Genomic DNA, 23,114 nt, shown 5'->3' on the forward strand with positions numbered 1-23,114 from the left:
CAAAGCATCACCCTCATGCCATGCTCCAGGACCAGCTCTCACCCTGCCACATCCCCTGCTCCAGCTTCAGCAGCAAGAAAAGGAGAAGATGGGACAAGGATCCTGCCCACGTCATCCACCTCTGCCTGAATATAATGCAGGCACATCTGAGTTATTAACAATGTGACCCATATACCATAATTATCTGGCAAAGCACCTGCATTTTCTTTATTAAACCTCACACCACACCTAGACACTGAGGTGTTGGTTTACAGATGGCATTAGAGGGGAAAATGGAGACAAAGGAAGTAGTTACTCAGAACCATACAGTGTCTTCTGCCCCAGGCTCAAAGACCTCATCAACCTGTGTCTTGTGCCCTTTTATGCTGTATTTTATGCTCAGTTGAGTCTTCTTTTGTCCTAGCTTAGATATTGTTATTTCCAATTAAAGTGAATAAAACAACCAATTTTTGTTGGTTTATATAATAATAAACGTATTATTTCTTATATAATAATAAACACTAACAAACCTCAAGTTGAGCTGATGAAAGCCCTCAGAGTATTTAAGCATGTTTTCAAATAACCATTCCCCACAGCCTAATTAGCAGAGAACTTCTACAAAGGAGTAATACAAAATGTTTCAAAGCTTTAAAGAAAACAGGGAGCAAAGATGTTTTTGAAATCACAGTCATCCCAGGGACTTCTATTTTAAGCCGTAAAAATACATTACCAACATGGGGAGGAAGGAGGGGGCAATTGGGTTAAACCTTTGTCCTTTCAGAGCAGAAAAGACGTTTTCCCCAGAAATTGCATTATAGTACCTACAAATAGGATTTTTTAAGATGAATTGGTTTTTCAGATGGGCACTGCATCTACAAACTCTGTAAACATGAATCACAGCAAGAAAGAGCAGAGCGTGCACTGTGGTACAAAGAGAGGCATGGTTCAGGCAACTTAAGAAGTTTGGGTGTTGTTACTTAAACCCTCCAAGGCCTCAAATTAGAATCCCAGACTGGCTTGGGTTGGAAGGGAACTTAAAGCTCATCCAGTTCCAACCCCTGCCACGGGCAGGGACCCCTTCCACTGGAGCAGCTGCTCCAAGCCCCTGTGCCAGCGCCTCAGCACCCTCACAGGGAAGAGCTTCTGCCTAAGAGCTCAGCTCAGTCTCCCCTCTCTTGGGCAGGTTCAAGCCATTCCCCTTAGCCTGGCCCTACAGGCCCTTGTCCCAAGCCCCTCTCCAGCTTTCCTGCAGCCCCTTTAGGCACTGGAGCTGCTCTCAGGTCTCCCCTTCAGGAGCCTTCTCTTGTCCAGGCTGCCCCAGCCCAGCTCTCTCAGCCTGGCTCCAGAGCAGAGCTGCTCCAGCCCTCGCAGCAGCTCCATGGCCTCCTCTGGCCTCACTCCAACAGCTCCACGTCCCTCTTGTGTTTAGGGCCCCAGAGCTGAGACTTATTATAAAAGTCCTGACTGTAAAAATCAAGTGCAGGTAACAACAGCAGGAGAAGTTTTACATTCATCTGGTGAAAGGTGGCATCAGCTCAAATTCTTGGTCCTCTTTCCACATGTTTCTATGAAAATACAGGGCATACAGCCCGAGACACTGCTAGGATTGCATTAAGCCCTTCACGCATGGATCCCAGGGACATGACTGAACTACAGATAACTCTGAGCTCATTCACCATGCTTCACAGAATCACAGAATGAGTTGGGTTGGAATGGACCTTAAGATCATCCAGTTCCAACCCCCTGCCATGGCCAGGACACCTCACACTAAACCATGGCACCCAAGGCTCTGTCCAACCTGGCCTTGAACACTGGCAGGGATGGAGCATTCACAACTTCCCTGGGTGAAGGAATTTCCTGTTTCCCCTCCCAAAAAAGCAGAGGAGGGGAAAGGACCAACAGCATATCTGTAAGAACTGCAAGCTCCACCCAGCCTAAACCACCCTAAGCTGAGGGCTGCACCCAGCAAGTTCATGTATTCAGCCTCTTAGTAACACAGAATCATTACCCATCCCAGCAGCAGTCATGAACCAGACTGAAGCCTGTGCTAATTGATTAAAACCAGACATGTCCCAGTTGCTTTTTATAGCTCCCATCAAGTGTCAGCCTAATTAATGGAAGTTAGTGCTAATTATAAGAGTCTGCATCGTGAGTCAGCCTCAACCAAACGTTGTGCAAGAAATGTCAGAGAGGGGCTTTTTTTTTCCCCAGGCATCCAAGATAAATAATTACACTTATTTTTGCTACTTCTTAGCAACAGGAATGTTACACAACTGGACATCATTCCTGCAGCTGCATCCAGAAGGATTTCAAATGGTACAATGGAGAGTAAATATTTGCTTAAAGACAATGCAATCTGTTCCATCATTAGCAAGTCATTCTGGAATCAGATTTTAAGGCAGTGTTTGCCAGGCTGCTGAAAATGAAGCTTCAAACACATCTCCCTTCAGGTCTGCAGGGTCTTCTTGAACACCAATGACAGCTATCTCTATCTCTCCCATTTAAAAAGTGGAATCAGTGTGATCTCAGTATCTTCTTTAACCAACTGGAAATTCACTGCATTCAGCTCTCAACAAACTCAGGTAGACAGAGCTGAAAGGGTCTGCATGGGTGAGATTGCTTTAGAGCCTCTGCAACCACAAAACTCAGCTGAAGGACTGCAGAGAGTATCTGGAATAGGCAGAAAATCCATGCTGGTTTGGAAATCAAGGGCATGTGCTTCAGGAGGGAGGAATGGGATTGATTCTATTTCAATTAAGCCATGTTTAACAGTTAGATGTGAACAGGCAGATGTCAGTATGAAAGGCTGAGACTTTAAGTTGAGCAGAAAAATACAAGTCCTGGGGAGAGATGCTGAAATGAAAGGGAACTAGAAAGAAAATTCACTGCCATGGTCTTGTGGATGAGACTGGTGGAGAGGAAAATGAGCATTAAGACAAGAATAAACTTGTAAGGATGGAATAATTCAGGCTGGAAAGGAGCTCAGGAGATCACTGGTCCAGTCTTCTCTTCAAAGCAGGGTCAGCAAGAAGGCCAGACCAGGCTGTTCAAGGCTTTATCTGGCTGGGTCTTGAAAACCTCTCAGGATGAAGAGTGCACAGTCATGCTCAGCAACCTTTTCCAATGCTTGACTGATCTCTTGGTGATTTTCTCCATACTACATCCACTCAAAACTTCTCTTGTTTCAACTCTGAGCAAGCTGCTCTAGTGGAAGGTGTCCCTGCCCATGGCAGGGGGCTGGAACTGGATGATCTTAAGGTCCTTTCCAACCCAAACCATTCTATGATTCAATGAGAATCCCCCTGAAGGCCTGATAAAAGAAACAGAGCTAGGGTAGAAGGCAGGGAATGAAGAGATGACTCATTCTGTGATTTAGGGAGGGGACAGCCCCAAGAGGTTTTAGGAAGAGCAGTTTTAGTTAAACCTATGATGCAAAAGGCAGAACAGACAGTGCATGGGATGAAATGTGGCACAAGGAAAAGCAATGCAAAACAATGATGTAAGCTATGAGCAAGAGGGGTTGAAGGGAGAGAAGCAGGTTGAGCTTGTGGGAGGTGCAGATGGGTGAAAGGAGCACAAAACAAATACTAAAACCAGAGTCAACACAGCCAGTGAGCCGCACTTCTTGGCAACACTTGGTTTTGGCTGTCTCCAATAGGCCTCTGAATCATCTTCAGCTGTCACAAGCCCTCCAGCCTAGTTCAGACCCCAAAGGGTCTTTATTCTCACCAAAGGATCACTGGGCAAGGAAATACCACAAGGACTTGACAGTAAACCAATGACATTTAAATGCAGTTATCAGGACACACAAAGTCCTACAAGCTGCTACCACATACAATGGTTATTGACTCAGCTGAGACTAAAACTGAAGGGGAATGTTGTATGACTGAATAAAGGCTTTTTGGAGACCTTAAAGAGCCTATAGATTTACAGCTGACAATGACTCAGACACCCTGAGCAGCCAACCTAGATGCTGTCACTGCAAAGATGATGTACAATGAAATGACAAGTTGTGCCAACTAGGCCATTCGTGTCATGCTGAGAGACAGAATGAACTTCTCTGACCTTGCCTTCAATAGGAAGCATGCACAGCACAGCAGACAGACAGTAAGTGCAGGAATATCGCTCTCCACACCTTTCCGCATGGAAAAAGGATGATGAGGGGGCTGGAGCACCTCCCATATGAAGATAGGCTTAAAAAGTTGGGGCTGTTGAGCCTGGAGAAGAGAAGCTGCGTGGAGACCTCAGAGCAGCTTCCAGTGTCTGAAGGGGGGTTATAAGGATGCTGAGGAGGGACTATTCATTAGGGACTGTAGTGATAGGACAAGGGGTGATGGGACCACACTGAAACAGGGGAAGTTCAGGTTAGATATAAGGAAGAAGTTCTTTACTGTGAGGGTGCTGAGGCACTGGAATGGGTTGCCCAGGGAAGTTGTGAATGCTCCATCCCTGGCAGTGTTCAAGGCCAGGTTGGACAAAGCCTTGGGTGCCATGGTTTAGTGTGAGGTGTCCCTGCCCATGTCAGGGGGTTGGAACTGGATGATCTTAAGGTCCTTTCCAACCCAAACTATTCTAGGATTTTATGATCATAAATGGCTCAATGTTCTCTCTGTTATCAGGAATGGCACCAAGCAGCCCTGCCATAAAATAGAGCTCTGAGCCCTGGACAACACACTGGCATGTGTACTCAGGTGATAGCCTGCGGGCTGCAGATGAACCCTCAGCAAGGACAGCAGAAGAGCTGGTTCCAGATACATCTGCTAAGTCTTCCCCTTGCCCAGCCTTTTCCAACCACAGCTTTAGCTCCACAAAGCTCATGAGCAGCTTCCAAGCTAACTCCAGAGATGACTGCCAAGCGCACTTTCCATTTACTACCACATAAACACCATGCACAAATGCCTCCCTGCCTGTCATACCTACCCTGCTTCACCCCTGAAGGATCTGTCTCTATGCTCCCATGCCCCACAGCAAGTAACAATAGGATTACAGGCCAAGACTGCAAGGGGAAAGGGCTCCCAAGCATTCCTACCTTGCTCTCCTCCCACCAATTCTCAGGGAGCAGTTGCTCCTGAAAGCCTGCAGCAACTTAACCTTCTATATAAGCTAAAGAATAGTTCCTTTTCTAGGCAGGAAAAACTCCGTCTGGCTAAAACAAAGGGTAAATTACACAGGACCAAATCCAAACCACATAAATCTTCACTGTTTTGGCTGCTTTGTTTATTGGGAAGACCGGAATGTTTCCGTATTTTCTTTTGCCAAGCAGCTCTGGTTGCTATTACGCACTTACATTCTTTGATGATGTAGGAGTCCCATTCACAGACTATGACCCAACTTGATAACCACAGGTAAAACCTTCACACATCTAAAGGGCTTCACAGCATCTAGAGAGTTAATACTGTGATGCATCACTATGGTGCTTCTGCATCTAGAAGAGCTTGATCTATTTTTGTAAACTGACAGGATTCAATACCACTTGAGCTATAGGGTCAACAACTCGGTGTGCTTAAATAAAGGAACAGGTTCACAGTTACATCCCATTATGAATAAACACATCTATATTTAGATGGTACGGGATCCATTTAAAATGCCTGTAAGAACAACATGCTACTGTAAAATAGGAACATGAAGCTTAACGTCATGTACCCCACACTGAAGAGCACTGATTTATTTTTACCCATCCTTAGAGGCCAAGGTGCACCTGAGTGATATCAATGGAAAATACATTTACCAGGCAGGTCTTGCATCTGCCCAGTTCAACCTTCACTGCATCCCAGAGCAGGTTGTGTGCTATTTAAAGGGAACAGACTGATGTAAGAGAGTGAGATTGTATTTCAAGTTAATCATTACAATCACTGGTTTTGCTTTGGACTTATTTCATTTGCGGAATTACATCTTTCAGTAAAGGTCACAACATTTGATGGTCAATTAAATCCTACATGTACAAATCCATGTCATCCCATCTTCTTTCAGGGACACACAAACTCCACCACCCTCCACTTAAACAAACCTCCTCCTCATTAGCTTTCCCCAGCTAATGGCTGAGATGACGCATCTGCCTGTCGCTGCCAAGTGACCTGTGCTTTGCTTGCAGCAGCCAGGGCACCACATGTTAAACATCCTGTCCAGTGAGAACCTTTAGCTGGAGTATGGCAGCAGATGGGTGGTCTGAGACAGTGCCAGGCAGAAAACAGCTTTCTGAAGACATTTATACCTTTTGATTTCTACACAAAACTCACACTTTGAACTGCAGCTATTTACCAGCAGCCAACTCAAGTGTGCAGCAGTGATTAAATAGAACCCATTAGTTCTCAACAGTGGATATGACAAACAGTTAACACTATTAGAAACATTAATCAGAACCTCTTCATCAGGGGCTGTAGCAATAGGACAAGGGATGATGGGTTCAAACTGAAACAAGGGAAGTTCAGCTTGGATGAAGTTCAGGAAGAAGTTCTTTCCTGCAAAGGTGCTGAGGTGCTGGCACAGGATGCCCAGAGAAGCTGTGGCTGCCCCATCCCTGGCAGTGTTCAAGGCCAGGTTGGACACAGGGGCTTGGAGCAACCTGCACTAGTGGAAGGTGTCCTTGTCCATGGCAGGGTGTTGGAACTGGATGAGCTTTAAGGTCCCTTCCAGCCCAAACTCTCCTATGATTCTATGCTATGATAAAGCATCAAATGTGAATGCCATGAAACAGGAGAAATGAGAATTGGCAGAAGGAAGAAACACAACAGGAAGAATGAAGAAGACAGAAAAAGGAAGCTTTGGAGAAAAGGAGTAAAGAGGAAAGGAACATGATAGCTAAAATGAAAGAGCTTTTCTTGCTGAGACATGACAGATATGAACAAACAAGACATTTAAGGTATTACAGTGATTAGCAACAGTCCTACAATCATTCCCATAAAGATTAAGTTTCCATCCAATATTCCCAATTAATGGCAAGCTGGAGACTCCTAGTATTTAAAAGTAGTTCATAAACCAGAATTAAAAAGCAGTCTGATTTTGCCCTACTGCTCACACCATCATCCAGCTAGTGTCTGGAACACATTGGGCAGTTATCTAATGGATACCAATGGGGCAAAATCAGGAAGATCCCTTGGATGAAGCCAAAACCTTCTCATTTTACTCACCCTGCCATCACTTCCAAATGGAGCTGGCCAGAAACAGTCAGGAAAGCAGGCACATTGAAGAAATGGGTCTTTTCTGCAGATTCCTTGGCCTCATTCGCCACCTGTAAGTCAAACCAATGAACAAGAAGTCAGCCCATCAGTGTTTCATTAAAAATCACAGCTCCTGGCTTATGTCCCCTATATTCTCTCTGGAAATTCCATGAGATTCAACCCAAACAATGCTGAGATGGAATCCAGCAGTGTGGGAGGTCACAACTCAACACTCCCCCTCTTTGCTCAGACTGGCTCTAAAACCCTCTCAAGCAAAACACATCAAGATAAAGCATTCCTCAAGACTTCTCTTTCTAGGGGTCCCATACAGTGATGTGTCTATGTAATGAAAAGCCTATTTTAAGTGGGAAACACCACAGCTCCCACTTCCACTTTCAATGATTCATGAGGACATGGGTTTGTGGGCATCACAGCAACTTGCTGAACAGGTTTGTGAACTGTAGCACGTACTCCCAGTGTCACCAGCAAAGCTGGAACATGTAAGCACAGAGGAAGGGATACACAGCTCTTTCATACATTTCTCAGACTAACAGTGATTGTAAAGTGGATCTCCAGTTATATCCATTCAGGTGAGTGGGAAGTAACCTAATACAACACAGCTTCATGGAGTTTACTGTCACCCCTTAACTTTGTGGGCAGCAGAGTTCATACAAAGCTAAGAGAATCTGCAGCTCTTCCCCTCTCACCTTCATATGTGGGTATGACAGGAGCTCTGAATCTTATTCAAGGAATTGTGCAACTTATGTGTTTGACCATGGATGAGCTGAATTAGAAAAACCATTGGAGAAAAGTAGGAGATAACAAACGTAAACTAAAATGTCAGGAAGGACAGGGTGCCCAGAGAAGCTGTGGCTGCCCCATCCCTGGCAATGTTCAAGGCCAGGTTGGGCACAGGGGCTTGGAGCAGCTGCTCCAGTGGAAGGTGTCCCTGCCCGTGGCAGGGGTTGGAACTGGATGAGCTGTGAGGTCCCTTCCAATCCAAACCAGCCTGGGATTCCGTATTCACCATTTTACAAGCAGGGATGACAAGAGAAGATTTTCTAGAGCAGCCTCTGATTTTTGGCTCCCTTGTAAAGTAACACATATAGAATCATAGAATAGTTAGGGTTGGAAAGGACCTTAAGATTATCCAGTTCCAACCCCCTGCCAAGGCCAGGGACACCTTCCACTGGAGCAGCTGCTCCAAGCACTCACACTAAACCATGGCACCCAAGGCTCTGTCCAACCTGGCCTTGAACACTGCCAGGGATGGAGCATTCACAACCTCCCTGGGCAACCCATTCCAGTGCCTCAGCATCCTCACAATAAAGAACTTCCTCCTTATATCCAATCTAAACTTCCCCTGTTTCAGTTTTAACCCATTAAACCTTGTCCTATCACTACAATCCCTAATGAACAGTCCACCCCCCCAGCATCCTTATAGGCCTCTTTCAGATACTGGAAGCTGCTCTGAGGTCTCCATGCAGCCTTCCCTTCTCCAGGCTGAACAGCAACTACGTAGCTAAGGGCTCCATCTCTACCTAGGGGTTTGGGAGCAGGTGAAGAAACCACATTCCATGTTTTTGAGAAATGCAGATACACAGAATGAAAACCCCCATGAAACATATGACAAAGAACATTTTGCCCAGCAACAAAAGAAAGATGCCATCCTACCAGCCTTGTCTCCAAATATAAGCAGTGATTTTCCCTCATTCCTACCAAGATGGGCAACCTCCTCTAGGCTGCTCTAGCTGAAGATCTCCTTGCACACTGCAGCAGCATTGGACTAGATGAACTTTAAAGATCCTTTCCAACATAAACTGTTCTATGATAAGATGAACAGTGAGGGGAAGGGAGAAATGTCTATCATGTTAAAGTTTGAAACTTCACACAGCATTGCCTTCAAAATCCAGTTTCAAGTCTGATGATAAAATGGAGGAGCATTTTCCACATGAGGTGCCTCGACTTTTACCAAAGACTTCTCAAACCACTGTTCTTTCCTTTTCATGGGCAAATGAATTTGTTTCCATTACAAAAAGACAAAGAGTAATCAGAACAAAGAAAAAGGAATGCAATATCCTCTTCAGACTCATTATTCAGGCTTCAAGAAAAGCAGAACTGAGACAATATGGGGTTGGAACCATCACAGCTTACATATTATACAGGCACTGAAGAACAAACAATGTTTCATGTTGCCTTTTGCATGTTTTTTTCAGATCACCAGATATTTTCAGCATAAAAAACAGGAGTACTGGAAAATGTAGCAAGTTGAGTGTTTCATGGTGAAAACAACTCTAAAAACCAAAGTGCCTTTAAAGGAATGGTATATTCTGGGGTTTTAATTTACAGGCACAAAAGCAAAAATAGAAGACCTCTTGTGTCAAGCCCTTTAAAAGCAATTTGAACGTAAGGACTGAGCTTCACCATCTCCCTACCAGAACCAAGCTGACCACAACAGTGAGGAGCACACGTGGCAAATGGAATCATATAATCAACCAGGTTGGAAAAGATCTTTAAGACCATCATGTCCAACCATTCCCCAGCACTGCCAAGGCCACCACTAAAGCATGTCACTAAGGACCTCATCTACATGGCAGGACAAAGGGGGGGGAATCCCTCCCCTCTGCATAGCACTGGTGGTTCATGAAGATCACTGGATGAAGTGCTCGCTTCCCCAGTACAAGAAGGACATGGACATACTGGAGTGAGTCCAGCAAAGGACCAAAAGAAGACGCTTAATGGATGGGAGCATCTTCCATATGAAGACAGAATGAGAAAGCTCTGGGACTACTCAGTCTGGAGAACAGAAGGCTCGGGGGGGGCCTTGTCCTTGTACATAAATACCTGATGGAAGGGAATGAAGATGGAACCAGACTCATCTCAGCTGTTCTCACTGGTAGGACAAGAGGCAGTGATTTTATAGACACATGACATTTCATCTGAAAACAAGAATAAGCCTTTTTTATTTGCTGTGAGGGTGGTCAGACACTAGAACAGGTTGTTCAGAGAGGCTGTGAAGTCTCCAACTGGGGAGATATACAAAACTGAACAGCACAGCATACTGGGCAACTTGCTCTAGCTGCCTGTCTGAGCACACGAGATGAATGAGATACTCCCTAGAGGTCACAATTTTGTGACTTTCAAAACCCCATGAAGATAAATGAGTTTTTTTGCTTCATTTTTTTCCATATTTCAATGTCATCCCTAAGCTTTGGAGGAGTCAAAGGTTCAGGAGCAAGACAGAACGAAATTTTAAAGCTAATTTGGTGATTCTTTTCTGCTGAGATAAGTCTGAAATAGAATCATAGAATGGTTTGGGTTGGAAAGGACCTTAAGATCATCCAGTTCCAACCCCCCTGCCATGGGCAGGGACACCTCACACTAAACCATGGCACCTAAGGCTCTGTCCAACCTGGCCTTGAACACCGCCAGGGATGGAGCATTCACCACTTCTTTGGGCAACCCATTGCAGTGCCTCACCACCCTCATAGCCTGTTTGCCAGCCTTTGATATTCTACAACCTGTCATTTTCCCCAAAGAGGCTGAAGGTGTTTTTGTTCTCAAAGAGCTCTGCTGCTCCTCTCAAAGACAAAACAGAGGCTGCCAAAGCCTTCAGATCACAAGGCATCATAGCATCACACTAGAGGGAAGAGCAAGCTCGCCTTGTTCCACAGTAATCAATGAAAACATGACAATCTGTGGCTTGCTTCCTTTGTTTCATAGATTTTGCAGCTCTAAAAAGCCCCAAAGAACAAATCCCAAGGATGCAGAAACAGGTTCCTATTGTTTTCTTCAAATAAACCCAGAGTGTCTCCTCAAAAACAATAAGGATATTAATAAACATACAAACTTCCACACACCACAGCCCCAGAGCCATGGCCAGGGCACTAGAGAGAAGAGCCATGTACCATTCCAGCTCCTCCTACTGCCAATTTAGCTTTGTTACATTCCTCATTCCACCAGTGCAAAATCCCACCTAATCCTGTAGGATGCAACTTCTAAACAAGGAGAAAGAGGCAGGAAAAGAACAGAAGGGATCAGCCATGAAATCTCCACGCTTCCCTGCAAATCCACAAACAGGATACAGCTGTCTGCAGGAGCTGGGCCTTGGTTTATTTATAATGACTTTGTGTCATTTTTCATTCTCCAAATCAGACGGAATCTCAGGGAGGGAGAAGGAAAACAGACACAACAACAAGGGACTGAAGGAAGGGTGTGAGAAAGTTTAGAGCTCAACTGGGCTTAGAAACTGCAGCCAGTTTGGGAAGCCACTGAGAGACCCCAGATGCTCGTCTGCTTTGTGAGCAGCTCCTAGATGGCTTCCAACAGTAGATGATGAGTGAAGGGAAGGTAAATGTTATTTCCCCATCACGATCCAATCACCTCTCCACAGCTGCCCACTTCCTCTCCCTCATTTTGAGACAAAAAGCTTGATGAACAGGGGTTGTGAGCTGCAAAAGACAATCCCTTTGCTATGCAGGGAGAATGAAGCATCTCCCTTTTCCTTCTGAAGTGACCCCTTCAGCAAGCAGGTATCCTGTAACCAACTTCACACATTCAAGCACAGGATCAGGCCACTGTTTTCAAGTGCCTGTGCCCCAGACTTATGCTCAGCCTTTTAGATCAAGCTTGTTTCTTTACTATACACAACCATAAGCACTGGTAGAAGATAAACAGTAAGTGATGCTATCCCTTCACTGTTGACTCTGAGATTGTTTTTCATGTCCATGATAAATCAAACAAAGTGACAACATTGTGATACTTTTATTTCAATTTGATGGGACTTTTCTCCCACTTTCCAACCCCAAAATACCTATCTGATAAATGATTAGCAGGGAATAATGTGTTTGCTTCCAACTTCTCTCCATTCCCTAGTCAAAACAGACCCAAAACACAATGGGGAAAGAGGGAGGGGGGATCTGTATGAAGCATTTTGGTGTTTTAGAGTAAACATGCTACAAACACAGTAGGATTCAACATCAGCATCAAAAGCTTGTTATTCTCATTCTAAATACAAGAACAACTGGATTTAGTACCTGTTTTGTTCCCCATCTCCTCAAATGGCTAATGATGTCATTTAAGATGATTCCCTTTGATGTCAGTCTTGTACTACCATTTACTAGAGGCAATTAGCTTCAGGAAGGTATAAGCCATTTGATTCTGTCTTTCACTTGATGCAAGCTAAATGCATGAAGGGATCAGAGAAGATCTAAAAAGCCCATAGAAATCACTGCTGCAGCTCTAACCAGGTCCACACCACCATCCTGCTGAAGCTTCACAGCACCACATCTTTAATCCAGACCTGCCTTCTGTGATGTCCCATTGTAAACATGTTCAAGTTTTCCTCTTTAGATAACCACTGCAAACCTCATGAGTTCCAAGAAGTCCTCCTTGCAATTCAGTCCTAATCCCAATCAGATGGACTTGCACTGGGCAACAGCAGCTGAGACAAACACCTCCAATATGGACTGTAACTACAGATAGAGATGAACAAGGTAGAAGTGAGCAGAAAGTGAGAGGGCTAGAAAGTATAGGAGCACTGCCCTCAGCTCAGCTCCAGCTTACCCTGCTCCCTGCTGAGCACCTCTCTGAAGTCCCTGACTCCCAGGGCCTGACTGCCTCCCAAGATGTGACACATCTCTAAAGGGTCAGACACCTGACAGACACTAATACTGCTGCCTTTAACTGTGACACTCCCCAGCAGATCCTTCCTTGGTGCTGACAAGGCTGTTTCAGCACTACCAAAGGAACAGTAGATGATGCCTGCACCTTTTGCAGCGGCACAGCCATGAACCTGAACTCTTCAGGTATCAAGAAACATTTACATTCTCTCCTGTGAGAGGGTAGGAAAAACAATCCCAAAAGCCAAACACTGCATACTCTCTGGATTTTAGAGAAGAATAATGCCTGGATTTTTTTTCAGGTTTATAGTTAAGTATCCTTAACTGAATGGGCTGCCTCCCCAGAACGTGAACAGCAGACTGATGGAGGGGACCCTGCACCTCTGCTGCACTCTGGGGAGATCCCCTCTGCAGCCCTGCTCCAGCTCTGGGGCAACAGCACAAGAAGGACTTGGAGCTGTTGGAGTGAGTGCAGAGGAGGCCATGGAGCTGCTGCAAGGGCTGGAGCAGCTCTGCTCTGGAGCCAGGCTGAGAGACCTGGGCTGGGGCAGCCTGGACAAGAGAAGGCTCCTGAAAGGGAGACCTGAGAGCAGCTCCAGTGCCTAAAGGGGCTGCAGGAAAGCTGGAGAGGGGCTTGGGACAAGGGGAATGGCTTGAACCTGCCCAAGAGAAGGGGAGACTGAGCTGAGCTCTGAGGCAGAAGCTGTTCCCTGGGAGGGTGCTGAGGTGCTGGCACAGGGTGCCCAGAGAAGCTGTAGCTGCCCCATCCCTGGCAGTGTTCAAGGCCACGTTGGACACAGGGGCTTGGAGCAGCTGCTCCAGTGGAAGGGGTCCCTGCCTGTGGCAGGGGTTGGAGCTGGAGGAGCTTTAAGGTCCCTTCCAACAAAAACCATTTTATGATTCTACGATGATGATCCTTTCAAATAATGAAACTGTCTGATCCAGCCACTGCATTTAGTTAAACACCACCCAGATAATGAAGTATGTTTGAGGCAAGAGACAAGCCTGATACAGAGCACATACTCTCTGCTGGAGCCAACACGTAGAGTGTAGCAGGTTCTTAGGCATAGATCAATGTCCTGAGGAAGGAATATGGCTACAGGCAATACAAAACACATGTGAGACCTACTTTAAAGAGCCAGTGAATGCCAATAGAGCTGCTGTGCTTGGTAACTCACTGCTTGCTGAGTTCTTCTAAAAGGCTGCATTGAAGCAGCATGGAAAGTGGTTGTCCAGGGCCTCTTCACAAGAGCTGGAGTGTCCTGGGCCAGAAAGACTCCTCCTTACAGTATAGAGGACCCTCCACCTTCCCCACAGCAGCTGAGGACAGACAAACAAGGAAACTCTCCAGGGAGCAAAGTGGAAAAGACAGAGCAAAAGACCCAGAAACCAGGGAGCCTTCAACGCTGCAGACAGAGTGGGAGGCTACTGAAAATAGCAGGGCACAGACATGCAGCTGGGTCACAAAGGAAAGGCAGATTTCCCAGGAAGCAGCTCCAGAAAGGCACTGGGTAGTTTCTTGCACCATACAAAGCTGCAAAGAATTTTAGACTTCAGAAGGAGAAAAGAGAAGAAAGGGAAGAATCCACCTTGAAGTGCTGAGACTGCTGGTACAGAGGAACTAAGATTAAACTCAAAGGGCTGTCTCACCCTGCTGATCTACATTCCCCCTCATTCCACTACAACCCAGCTTTCAATATTCAAAGCTGTTTTGGTGTTTTCAGTACATTTACTTTAAAGAGGGCAGCACAAGCAAGATGCTACCCCCCCCCCCCCAAGGTTCCACCAAAGGCAGGGGCCATCCAAGGTGCAGAAATCCACAGGTTGGTGCTGCTGATGCTCTCCATGTGGGTTAGGGGCTGCCTGGCTGACCACTTGTGGTGGTGTCTCCTCAAACCTACACCCTGCAGGTGTAGAAAGCCTCAACTGCAAAAGATGTCTTTGGAGCTCTTATGATTGCTTTCTCTTTTCATACCTCCTCTGCTTACCACCCTCTTTCCACTGTTACATGATAGAAGTGTTCAGCTGAGTTGATTTGCCCAGCAGGGATTCTCCTCCAGCCCAAGCCCCAGTATGGGAACATCCCAGCCAAAGCTATGCACAGACTAATCAGTACACCCCAAACCAAACAAAGATAATAAGGAAGCTGACCATATAAACAAACACAAATCCTACAGGATTAAGAGGTCTAGAAATCAAAGATCACAGGCCTTCAGAAAGCCTTTTCCTTCTAACTTAAGATACTTTTCCACCCCATCTCTTCAAGTCTCATGTAAAAACAGATTCCTCTTTGCTTTCCACCATTTCCAAGGAATGTAGGGGCCTGAGCAGCCCTCAGACATTAGTCAGAGGATTACAATTGTGCCACTCAAGAGAGAGCAGCTATTAAAAGGCAGTGGTTCACAGCGAGTGCAAAAGCAGCCTCTGCTTGGGTCCTAAAGGCTTCCCAACTAAAGTTTTCACCTTATTCCACCTGCAGCAGGGCAGGAAAACTGGGGACATTATCACTTTTGTACACATAAATCAAAGCAGAAAAACCAACCTGTAAGTAGCAGGTGTATTGTAACTACTGTAAGTGCAAGAGCAATAGTATACCAGTTTATATTCTAGTTGCAACTGGAGAATAGGTCTTAAGACTTGAAGCAGAGGATTTAAACATTTATTAAGATGAAGAATGAAATATGCAGGTGGCTTTCACCATAATTCGTGGCTACTGCTCAAATATAAGAGGAACAGAAACTTACTTTGTTCTTTGGTCTGTTCAAGCAGGGAACTAAGCACTAGTTTAAAGTGACTGAACACAGCAGATGGGGAACATCGTGATGGCTGGTTTGATTAAAAGCATATAAAGATTCTGGGCTTGCTGCAAATACCACACCCATATTTTTATGTCTGACACCCTTCTGTCATCCTTCTTTTTATATCTGACAGCCTCACATGCATGGCGTAAAGCAGGCTTAATCTTCCCCAGATTCCACTCTCTTAGCAGCATCACTGTGAAACGGTCTTGGTCTCTGCTAGCCAAGACCAACTCCAACAGAGCTTTGCAGAAACAAACCCAAGTCCTAAACTAGGCCAGACAATGAAGTGATACTTAAAGAAGAAACAGGAAATCAGGGAGAACTTCCCACTTCCCACTTCCCAGCAGCAAGTGGGTTTCTGAAGCCTGTTCTTTGTGGTATAGGCCATTTAACAGGATCTGGCTTGGCACCTCTCAAGTACAGCCATCACTGCATTTCTCCAAGACAGGTATACTTATGCTTAAGCAATCACATTGAGAAAGAGAAAGGTATTTGCCTTTAACTGCCTATTTAGTGCAGTTTATAAAAGTTTTTATTAGAATACAGCTTATACAAGTTTCAGACTAACAATTTAGCACCTCAATCAACATGTGCATCAGTGCTTCTGTTACCACCAGCCACCTACGCTGTAGTCCTGCATCCTCTACAGCTTTCAAGTGGATACAATTTGTACCAAAGACGTAATACATGTACAGCTGCAAATTGTATAATGTTCTCATCATTAACTCTCACTTGTTTTCACATCTTAATTTACATGCAACAGCCTGGAACAAACCTTTGGTAGCTTTAAGGGATCTCAATTAAACCAGGAACAATTTAGCTAATCAAACTCTATTGTCCCAGCAAGCAAAAAGCTGAGCTGGGCTGGAAGGGAATCACTAGCAGCACAGGTTAGACCTTGAAATCCTAAAGAACCAGCACATGGAGGCTTTTTGTCTGCAGAGAGTGGAAGACACGATCCTGCAACATGCAACTGCTACCTCAACACTTTCTTTTGCTTACAGATGATTCACCAGCAAGGCTGGAGCAAATAAGCACAAGTGGCAATGGATGTAATTGTTTGAGACAGATGAGTGAATTTCAAATACACAAGTATAAAAGCAGATGGAATTTCTTATGATTCATGGAAGTAGGGGTTAGGAATAATTAGATGTCTGTGGGGAAGATCTTTGTGGTTTAGCTGCATTTAAGTTTCATGGGAGGTTTTGAACCAAGATGTGAAGTACTGTGTATAATGATAGATTGTGGATGGATGGGGTGACTTGCCAACGTTGAGGGGGAGTTCTAACATGCAACAGGAGTAGCATGTAGGAATAGATACACAGGTGGCAACCTGATCTAGTTGAAGATATCCCTGCTCATTGCAGGGGTGGCTGGATTAGATGAAATTTGAAGGTCCCTTCCAACCCAAACCATTCTATGTGAAAGGGATTTTAGATATTTCTGACTTTAAGGAGTCATCTCATAATGAATTATAGCCTTCATTAAAAAGCTAAGAAATCTGTGTGTCATGAGCTGTCCTGAATGTCCCATCCCATCTCTTGGCCTCTTATAATCACATCTTTCTGCTTAATAAGATGTTCCACCTCCCTCTGTTATTCCCTGCTGGAAACTTCTCCATAGCACCAGGGACAGAAAAACTTCATAATTGCAAAAAGTGCTGAATAATGTCCAAACCAGCAGTAATAATAACAACAAGAATATAAAGTAATGTATCTGTTTAAATTACTAGCTGAGGCAAAGGACTACTATGTTAAAGATATATTCACAGAGGTACATAATGGAGAAGTTTTGCAAAGACAAACCTTTCTTCCAGCCTTCAGTGACTCCAGAACTGCTTTGCCAAGCAAAAATCAAACCAAGCTTTACACAACAAGTCAACTTACCCCAATCTGAAAGAGTTCCCCAGCACCTTCACAGTCGTTTGATGTAATTATGGGGGTATGAATATGCACGTAGCCATTGTCCTGGAACAGACAGAACGCTCATGTTAAAGATACCAAATTCAAGGATGGCATCAACCAGCCCCCATCAAAACTCAGCTATCAGATCCCAACCAGGACAAAATATCTGCTCTTTCAGGCAAGTTTCTGCCTTCAGGGACAGAGGACTACCTAAATACTAGCATGACTTACAAATCCTTGTTTACTACTTGTGCTTTTTCTTCCATGTTTCATAAAGAAATGAGATATATGTCATTACTGTGGGGTTTTGCAACTGCCCATCTCCACTTCATTCCCATTTCTTCTCATCTCCTCCAGTAATATTATATTTTTGGGCAGTTTTCATCAAATTCACCTCTATGGTCTCAATACTTCAGTTTCTTCCACGTTTTTGGAAGGTGGTGGTTAGGCAGAGGATACTCTTGTAGTGTTCTCCACTAAGAGAAATGATCGAGTGTGTTAGGTAACACTGCATAGGAAAGAACACCTAACCACCATGAAAATGTCAATTCTACCTCACATCATCTGAGATAATGAAGTCAAACTGATTTTGAGAGACAGGTTATACCCTGGCTTGGTCATATTTTAGGTACCTGTATAATTAATTACACATTCAAGTAATAGTTCATAGATTCAGCAGAGGCCTCCAAGGCTGCATGAGGAAAGAGCCCCTACTCTCTAGGTTTGGCTGCAGTGCAACCATGGCTTTTAAACCAGCTGCAACCCAATTTTCAGTGCATGGGTACATCAAGCAGACCTCAGACAAACCCACACAGCATGTTCAGAGGCAAAACCAGGAACAGAACTCTACTGACCATCACCTTCCTGATTTAATGTCACTGCAGAGATTACTGCTGGAGCACAGATCACACCTGTGCATGTCAAGGCAAACAAGAACCTAAAACAACCTGATTTCAGCTGTGAACAAGGGATTTGTTCTTCTCTCTTGCATCACTGTAACAAGGGAATCCCTTTAAAATCAGGGTGTGCCAGCATTATCATGACACAGGCAATGATGTAACATAACCCATTGTCTATTTACTCAAAACACTGATAAAAAGGAAATGTTTTTAGAAGCTTGGTTTCACAGCTTGTACCAGATTCACACAAACTGACCACTCACATGGTCCTGGTCCTTACCACCAGCTAGTTAAAAGGCAGGAAAGACAGGAGCAGTATTTATTGCCCATCCTGAGCATCAAACTCAAACTAATTTGGACCAAAGAGTGCATAAGGACAGACAACGCATTTTGTGGAAGTACTATAACACAACAAGAGGGAGCAAAGCCCCTGCCATCAGCTCTACACTACCTTGGTTACAGGTGAAAGACCTCAGCTTGCTCAGCACCTGAGCTTCTCACCTACAAATTCTGTAGCCAGCAGTACTTGCTTTGCTAGGAGAGGATGGTTTGAGCCTATCAAAATCCAGGTCTCTGCCACAATTCCATGCATACTCCAGAGATCTGTTGCTCATGTGGCCTCCCAGCCCTACATGAGGCTTGGAAAATTGCCTAAATTCCTCAGACAGTGATAGGAGATGCTGTAAAGAAGCACATTTCACACAGAAGATCCCTCACATGCTTTGGAAAGGAATGTGAACTGCACAGGTCTCAAAGATGAGAATCCCATAGAAAGGCTCTGGGATAATTCCCCTTATAAAAGCTCCTAAAACACTTCAAGTGCTTCAAGTCACATTATTGGTTCTGACAAACCTGGAAGTCAGTGCAAGTGCAAAGTGGAGGTTGCCATTCACATGGCAACTATTTCACTGTGCCTAGGAACAATTTGCCTATCCCACACAGACCACAATACTCAGGAAAAGATTTAAAGATGACATTTTAGGCTTTGGCATCCAAACCAAAGGCATTTGGCATTAGACATTCACTGATGGAAATGAATAGGCTACAAATGTTTCTGAAGTTACAGAGAATCTAGATAATTTCAAGTGTGTATTAAAAAAAACCTCTACTTCTTTTCTTCCAGCATCAGGCTCTTCACAGCTCTGTGCAGTGAAAACACTCAAAAGAACCATAGGATGGTTTGGGTTGGAAAGGACCTTAAGATCATCCAGTTCCAACCCCCTGCCATGGGCAGGGACACCTCACACTAAACCATGGCACCCAAGGCTCTGTCCAACCTGGCCTTGAACACTGCAAGGGATGGAGCATTACAGGTTCTTCAAGCACTCTGTGCCAGTACCTCAGGACCCTCACAGGGTGAACTTCTTTATCTCCAACCGCAACTTCCCCTGTTTCAGTTTGAACCCATCACCCCTTGTCCTATCACTGCAATCCCTGACGAAGAGTCCCTTCTCTGCATCCTTGTATAACCCATTCTGATTATACTTCCTGGTTATGGTATGATCTGACACTGTCAAGCTGGAAACTGCAACATATTGGGGATGATGGCAAACAGTTTTGGTAGATGGCAATTTAAAGGCAGTTTTCCTTCCATCAGGAAAGGAGCAAACTACAGATCAAAGAATCATAGATTAGTTAGGATTGGAAAAGACCTTAAGATCATCTAGTTCCAAACCCCCTGCCACGGGCAGGACAGCTCACACTGAAGCATGCCACACAAGGCTTGTCCAACCTAGCCTTGAACACTGCCAGGGATGAAGCACTCACAGATGTTCCTTGTGAGAATAGTCATGACATAAGCAATTGCAAATAATCAGGTCTGAGACCAAATCTTCTCATCCCTTTAAATATAACTTTAGTGCAGTTGTTGCTGCTAAATTAATGATACCTTATATATTTTAATGCTTCTCAGCTCGAGTGTCTTGAAGAGGAAGGTATGTCAGAGCTTGAACAGGAATTAATTCGAAATCTTTGTCACAGTAAGATGCTTTATTTGAGCTGCCTTCCTTGCCCATGTTTGAAATCACAAATGGTTGTAGGCGATGCCATCTAGTGGCTCTACACCAGTAAAGACTGCATCCTAACAGCTGGGTTGTGAACTCCAGCTGGCACAACACTGAAACAACAGCAGCTTTACCCGACATGCTTATTCTATCAGGAAAGTAAAACTAAAATTACATAGAAGTCTTCCAAATACCATCCAGTTCCACACACATAACTTCTAGAGCAAGCAAGTCTTCTTTGCCACTGCAGGAGACTCATATGAACATATCTGGGACGTGAAAATGAACCCCAACGATTTTCACCTTATTCAGGCTGTACTAATCATTAGACACAAAATTTTTAGTCAGAATGCTCTCAATACAATTCTACTCAAACTAAAACCTCTTGATCTAAATTAAAACATGCACCAAAAGGAAAGTAAGCAGCAGGTTGAAGAAAGGGATTGTCCCCCTCTGCTGTGCTCTGGGGAGCCCCCCCCTGCAGCCCTGATCCAGCTCTGGGGCAGCAGCACAAGAGGGACCTGGAGCTGCTGGAGTGAGGCCATAGGAGGCCATGGAGATGCTGCGAGGGCTGGAGCAGCTCTGCTCTGGAGCCAGGCTGAGAGAGCTGGGCTGGGGCAGCCTGGACAAGAGAAGGCTCCTGAAGGGGAGAGCTGAGAGCAGCTCCAGTGCCTAAAGGGGCTGCAGGAAAGCTGGAGAGGGGCTTGGGACAAGGGCCTGTAGGGCCAGGCCAAGGGGAATGGCTTGAACCTGCCCAAGAGAGGGGAGACTGAGCTGAGCTCTTAGGCAGAAGCTGTTCTTCCCTGGGAGGGTGCTGAGGCGCTGGCACAGGGTGCCCAGAGAAGCTGTGGCTGCCCCATCCCTGGCAGTGTTCAAGGCCAGGTTGGACACAGGGGCTTGGAGCAGCTGCTCCAGTGAAGGGGTCCTTGCCTGTGGCAGGGGTTGGAGCTGGTCGAGCATTAAGGTCCCTTCCAACACAAATTAGTCTGGGATCTGATGATTTCAATGAACAGCTTTAAAAGAAAAAGCTCAGGTGTGCTAGAGGAATTGCTACCTTTACCTACTAACACAAAGAATCACACTTCCTCTATACAGTATCTGTGGAGTTAATTTGCTACTCCCACCACCTGCACAAAGCCTGTGCCATGCCCACAACTTGAATGGGACACATTCATAAAACACAGGTGCTTCCCACCCATCAGTTTGTAATGCATCAAAACAGGAGTCTCCCAGTCTCAGCTAACAGCATTCATATAGAGTTGCAACGCGGTAACAGAAAGGTAAGAACTGAGAAGAAAAGTGTGAAGCTCTGAGTCAGTTTGTCAGAGCCTTCTTGCATCACAGATTTTTCTGTGTGGGATGAGGCTTCTATCCAAGGTCACTGCAGAGGATGGGTTAAACAACTCCACATTATGTTGTATTCCACAGACCACACACACTCAAAGGCGTGCAACATAGGGAAAGGGATAAAATAACTAACAGGAAGTGGGTGGAAGGATGCTAACAAGACCACAGATGTGCTGACCTCATCTTAAGCAAGACAGTGGCCAAGGCCCAAGCCTAGAAAGAAAACCACCATGTCTAAAATCATCAAATCCCAGACTAGTTTGGGTTGAAGGGGCCTTAAAGCTCACCCAGTTCCAATCCCCTGCACAGGCAGGGACCCCTTCCACTGGAGCAGCTGCTCCAAGCCCTGTGTCCAACCTGGCCTTGAACACTGCCAGGGATGGGGCAGCCACAGCTTCTCTGGGCACCCTGTGCCAGAGCCTCAGCACCCTCACAGGGAACAGCTTTTGCCTAAGAGCTCAGCTCAGTCTCCCCTCTCTTGGGCAGGTTCAAGCCATTCCCCTTGGCCTGGCCCTACAGGCCCTTGTCCCAAGCCCCTCTCCAGCTTTCCTGCAGCCCCTTTAGGCACTGGAGCTGCTCTCAGCTCTCCCCTTCAGGAGCCTTCTCTTGTCCAGGCTGCCCCAGCCCAGCTCTCTCAGCCTGGCTCCAGAGCAGAGCTGCTCCAGCCCTCGCAGCATCTCCATGGCCTCCTCTGGCCTCCCTCCAACAGCTCCACGTCCCTCTTGTGCTGTTGCCCTCAAAGCTGAATTCATATCCTGCAGTCAGGATAACTCATTCCCTCCCTCCCTCCCAGTGTGCTCCCATGAAGCCTGACCGGGGGAGTGTTTTATACCTAAGCTTAGTACAGAGGTGAGTACCTGGAAGAACGAGTGGATGCTTGCAGTGGCTTCACTGCGGATTCTCAAGAGGGAGCCAAGTGTGTTGTTTCTGCATCGCAAGTGAGGGAACTGTCGGACATACTCCAGCGGGTGCCTCTCCTTCATTTTCAGGGGGAACAACTGAAAACAGGGAAAGAAAAATAGGAGGATGAGAATTTGGAGTCGGTGTAGTTTTATTGCTGTTCATGGGATACTATTTCTGTCTACTACAATTCAATTGTCATTACACAATAGGGAAGAACTGGATGCTTTTGCCTATCTTCTAGTTATTCTGCAGATTTTATAATGCTTACAGCAGAGCAAGAGCCATGAACAAAAGAGGAGAAAGTAGTGTTCTGAAATGCTCCACCCTTTTGGACATTGAGTCTTCTTGAAGTTCATTTCACTGCTGCAATGGGGAGCCAGTTCCAAACGTGCCTGTGGCAGGTACAGGTCTTCCTCCTGCATAATCTGGAGTGTTTTGACAGTCCCACTGCTTTTCCAATGCACATTCCAGCCAGACTGAATCAGGTGAACCACCTGGCA

The 23,114-nt window shown here is 45.4% G+C and overlaps 1 protein-coding gene across 1 annotated transcript in view; it reads right to left on the reverse strand.

Annotated features, from left to right (window-relative positions):
- NARS2 (asparaginyl-tRNA synthetase 2, mitochondrial) overlaps positions 1–23,114 on the reverse strand; it is a 59,252-nt gene that overhangs the window by 31,166 nt on the left and 4,972 nt on the right. Inside the window, exons 4-6 of the mRNA XM_034072618.1 lie at positions 22,569–22,709; positions 17,445–17,525; positions 7,107–7,207 (exon numbers count right to left, since the gene is read on the reverse strand). Coding sequence (XP_033928509.1) covers positions 7,107–7,207; positions 17,445–17,525; positions 22,569–22,709 — 323 coding nt within the window. The remainder of the gene's footprint in view (positions 1–7,106; positions 7,208–17,444; positions 17,526–22,568; positions 22,710–23,114) is intronic.

This window comes from Melopsittacus undulatus, chromosome 2 (genome assembly GCF_012275295.1).
Source record: "Melopsittacus undulatus isolate bMelUnd1 chromosome 2, bMelUnd1.mat.Z, whole genome shotgun sequence".
Lineage (NCBI taxonomy): Eukaryota > Metazoa > Chordata > Aves > Psittaciformes > Psittaculidae > Melopsittacus > Melopsittacus undulatus.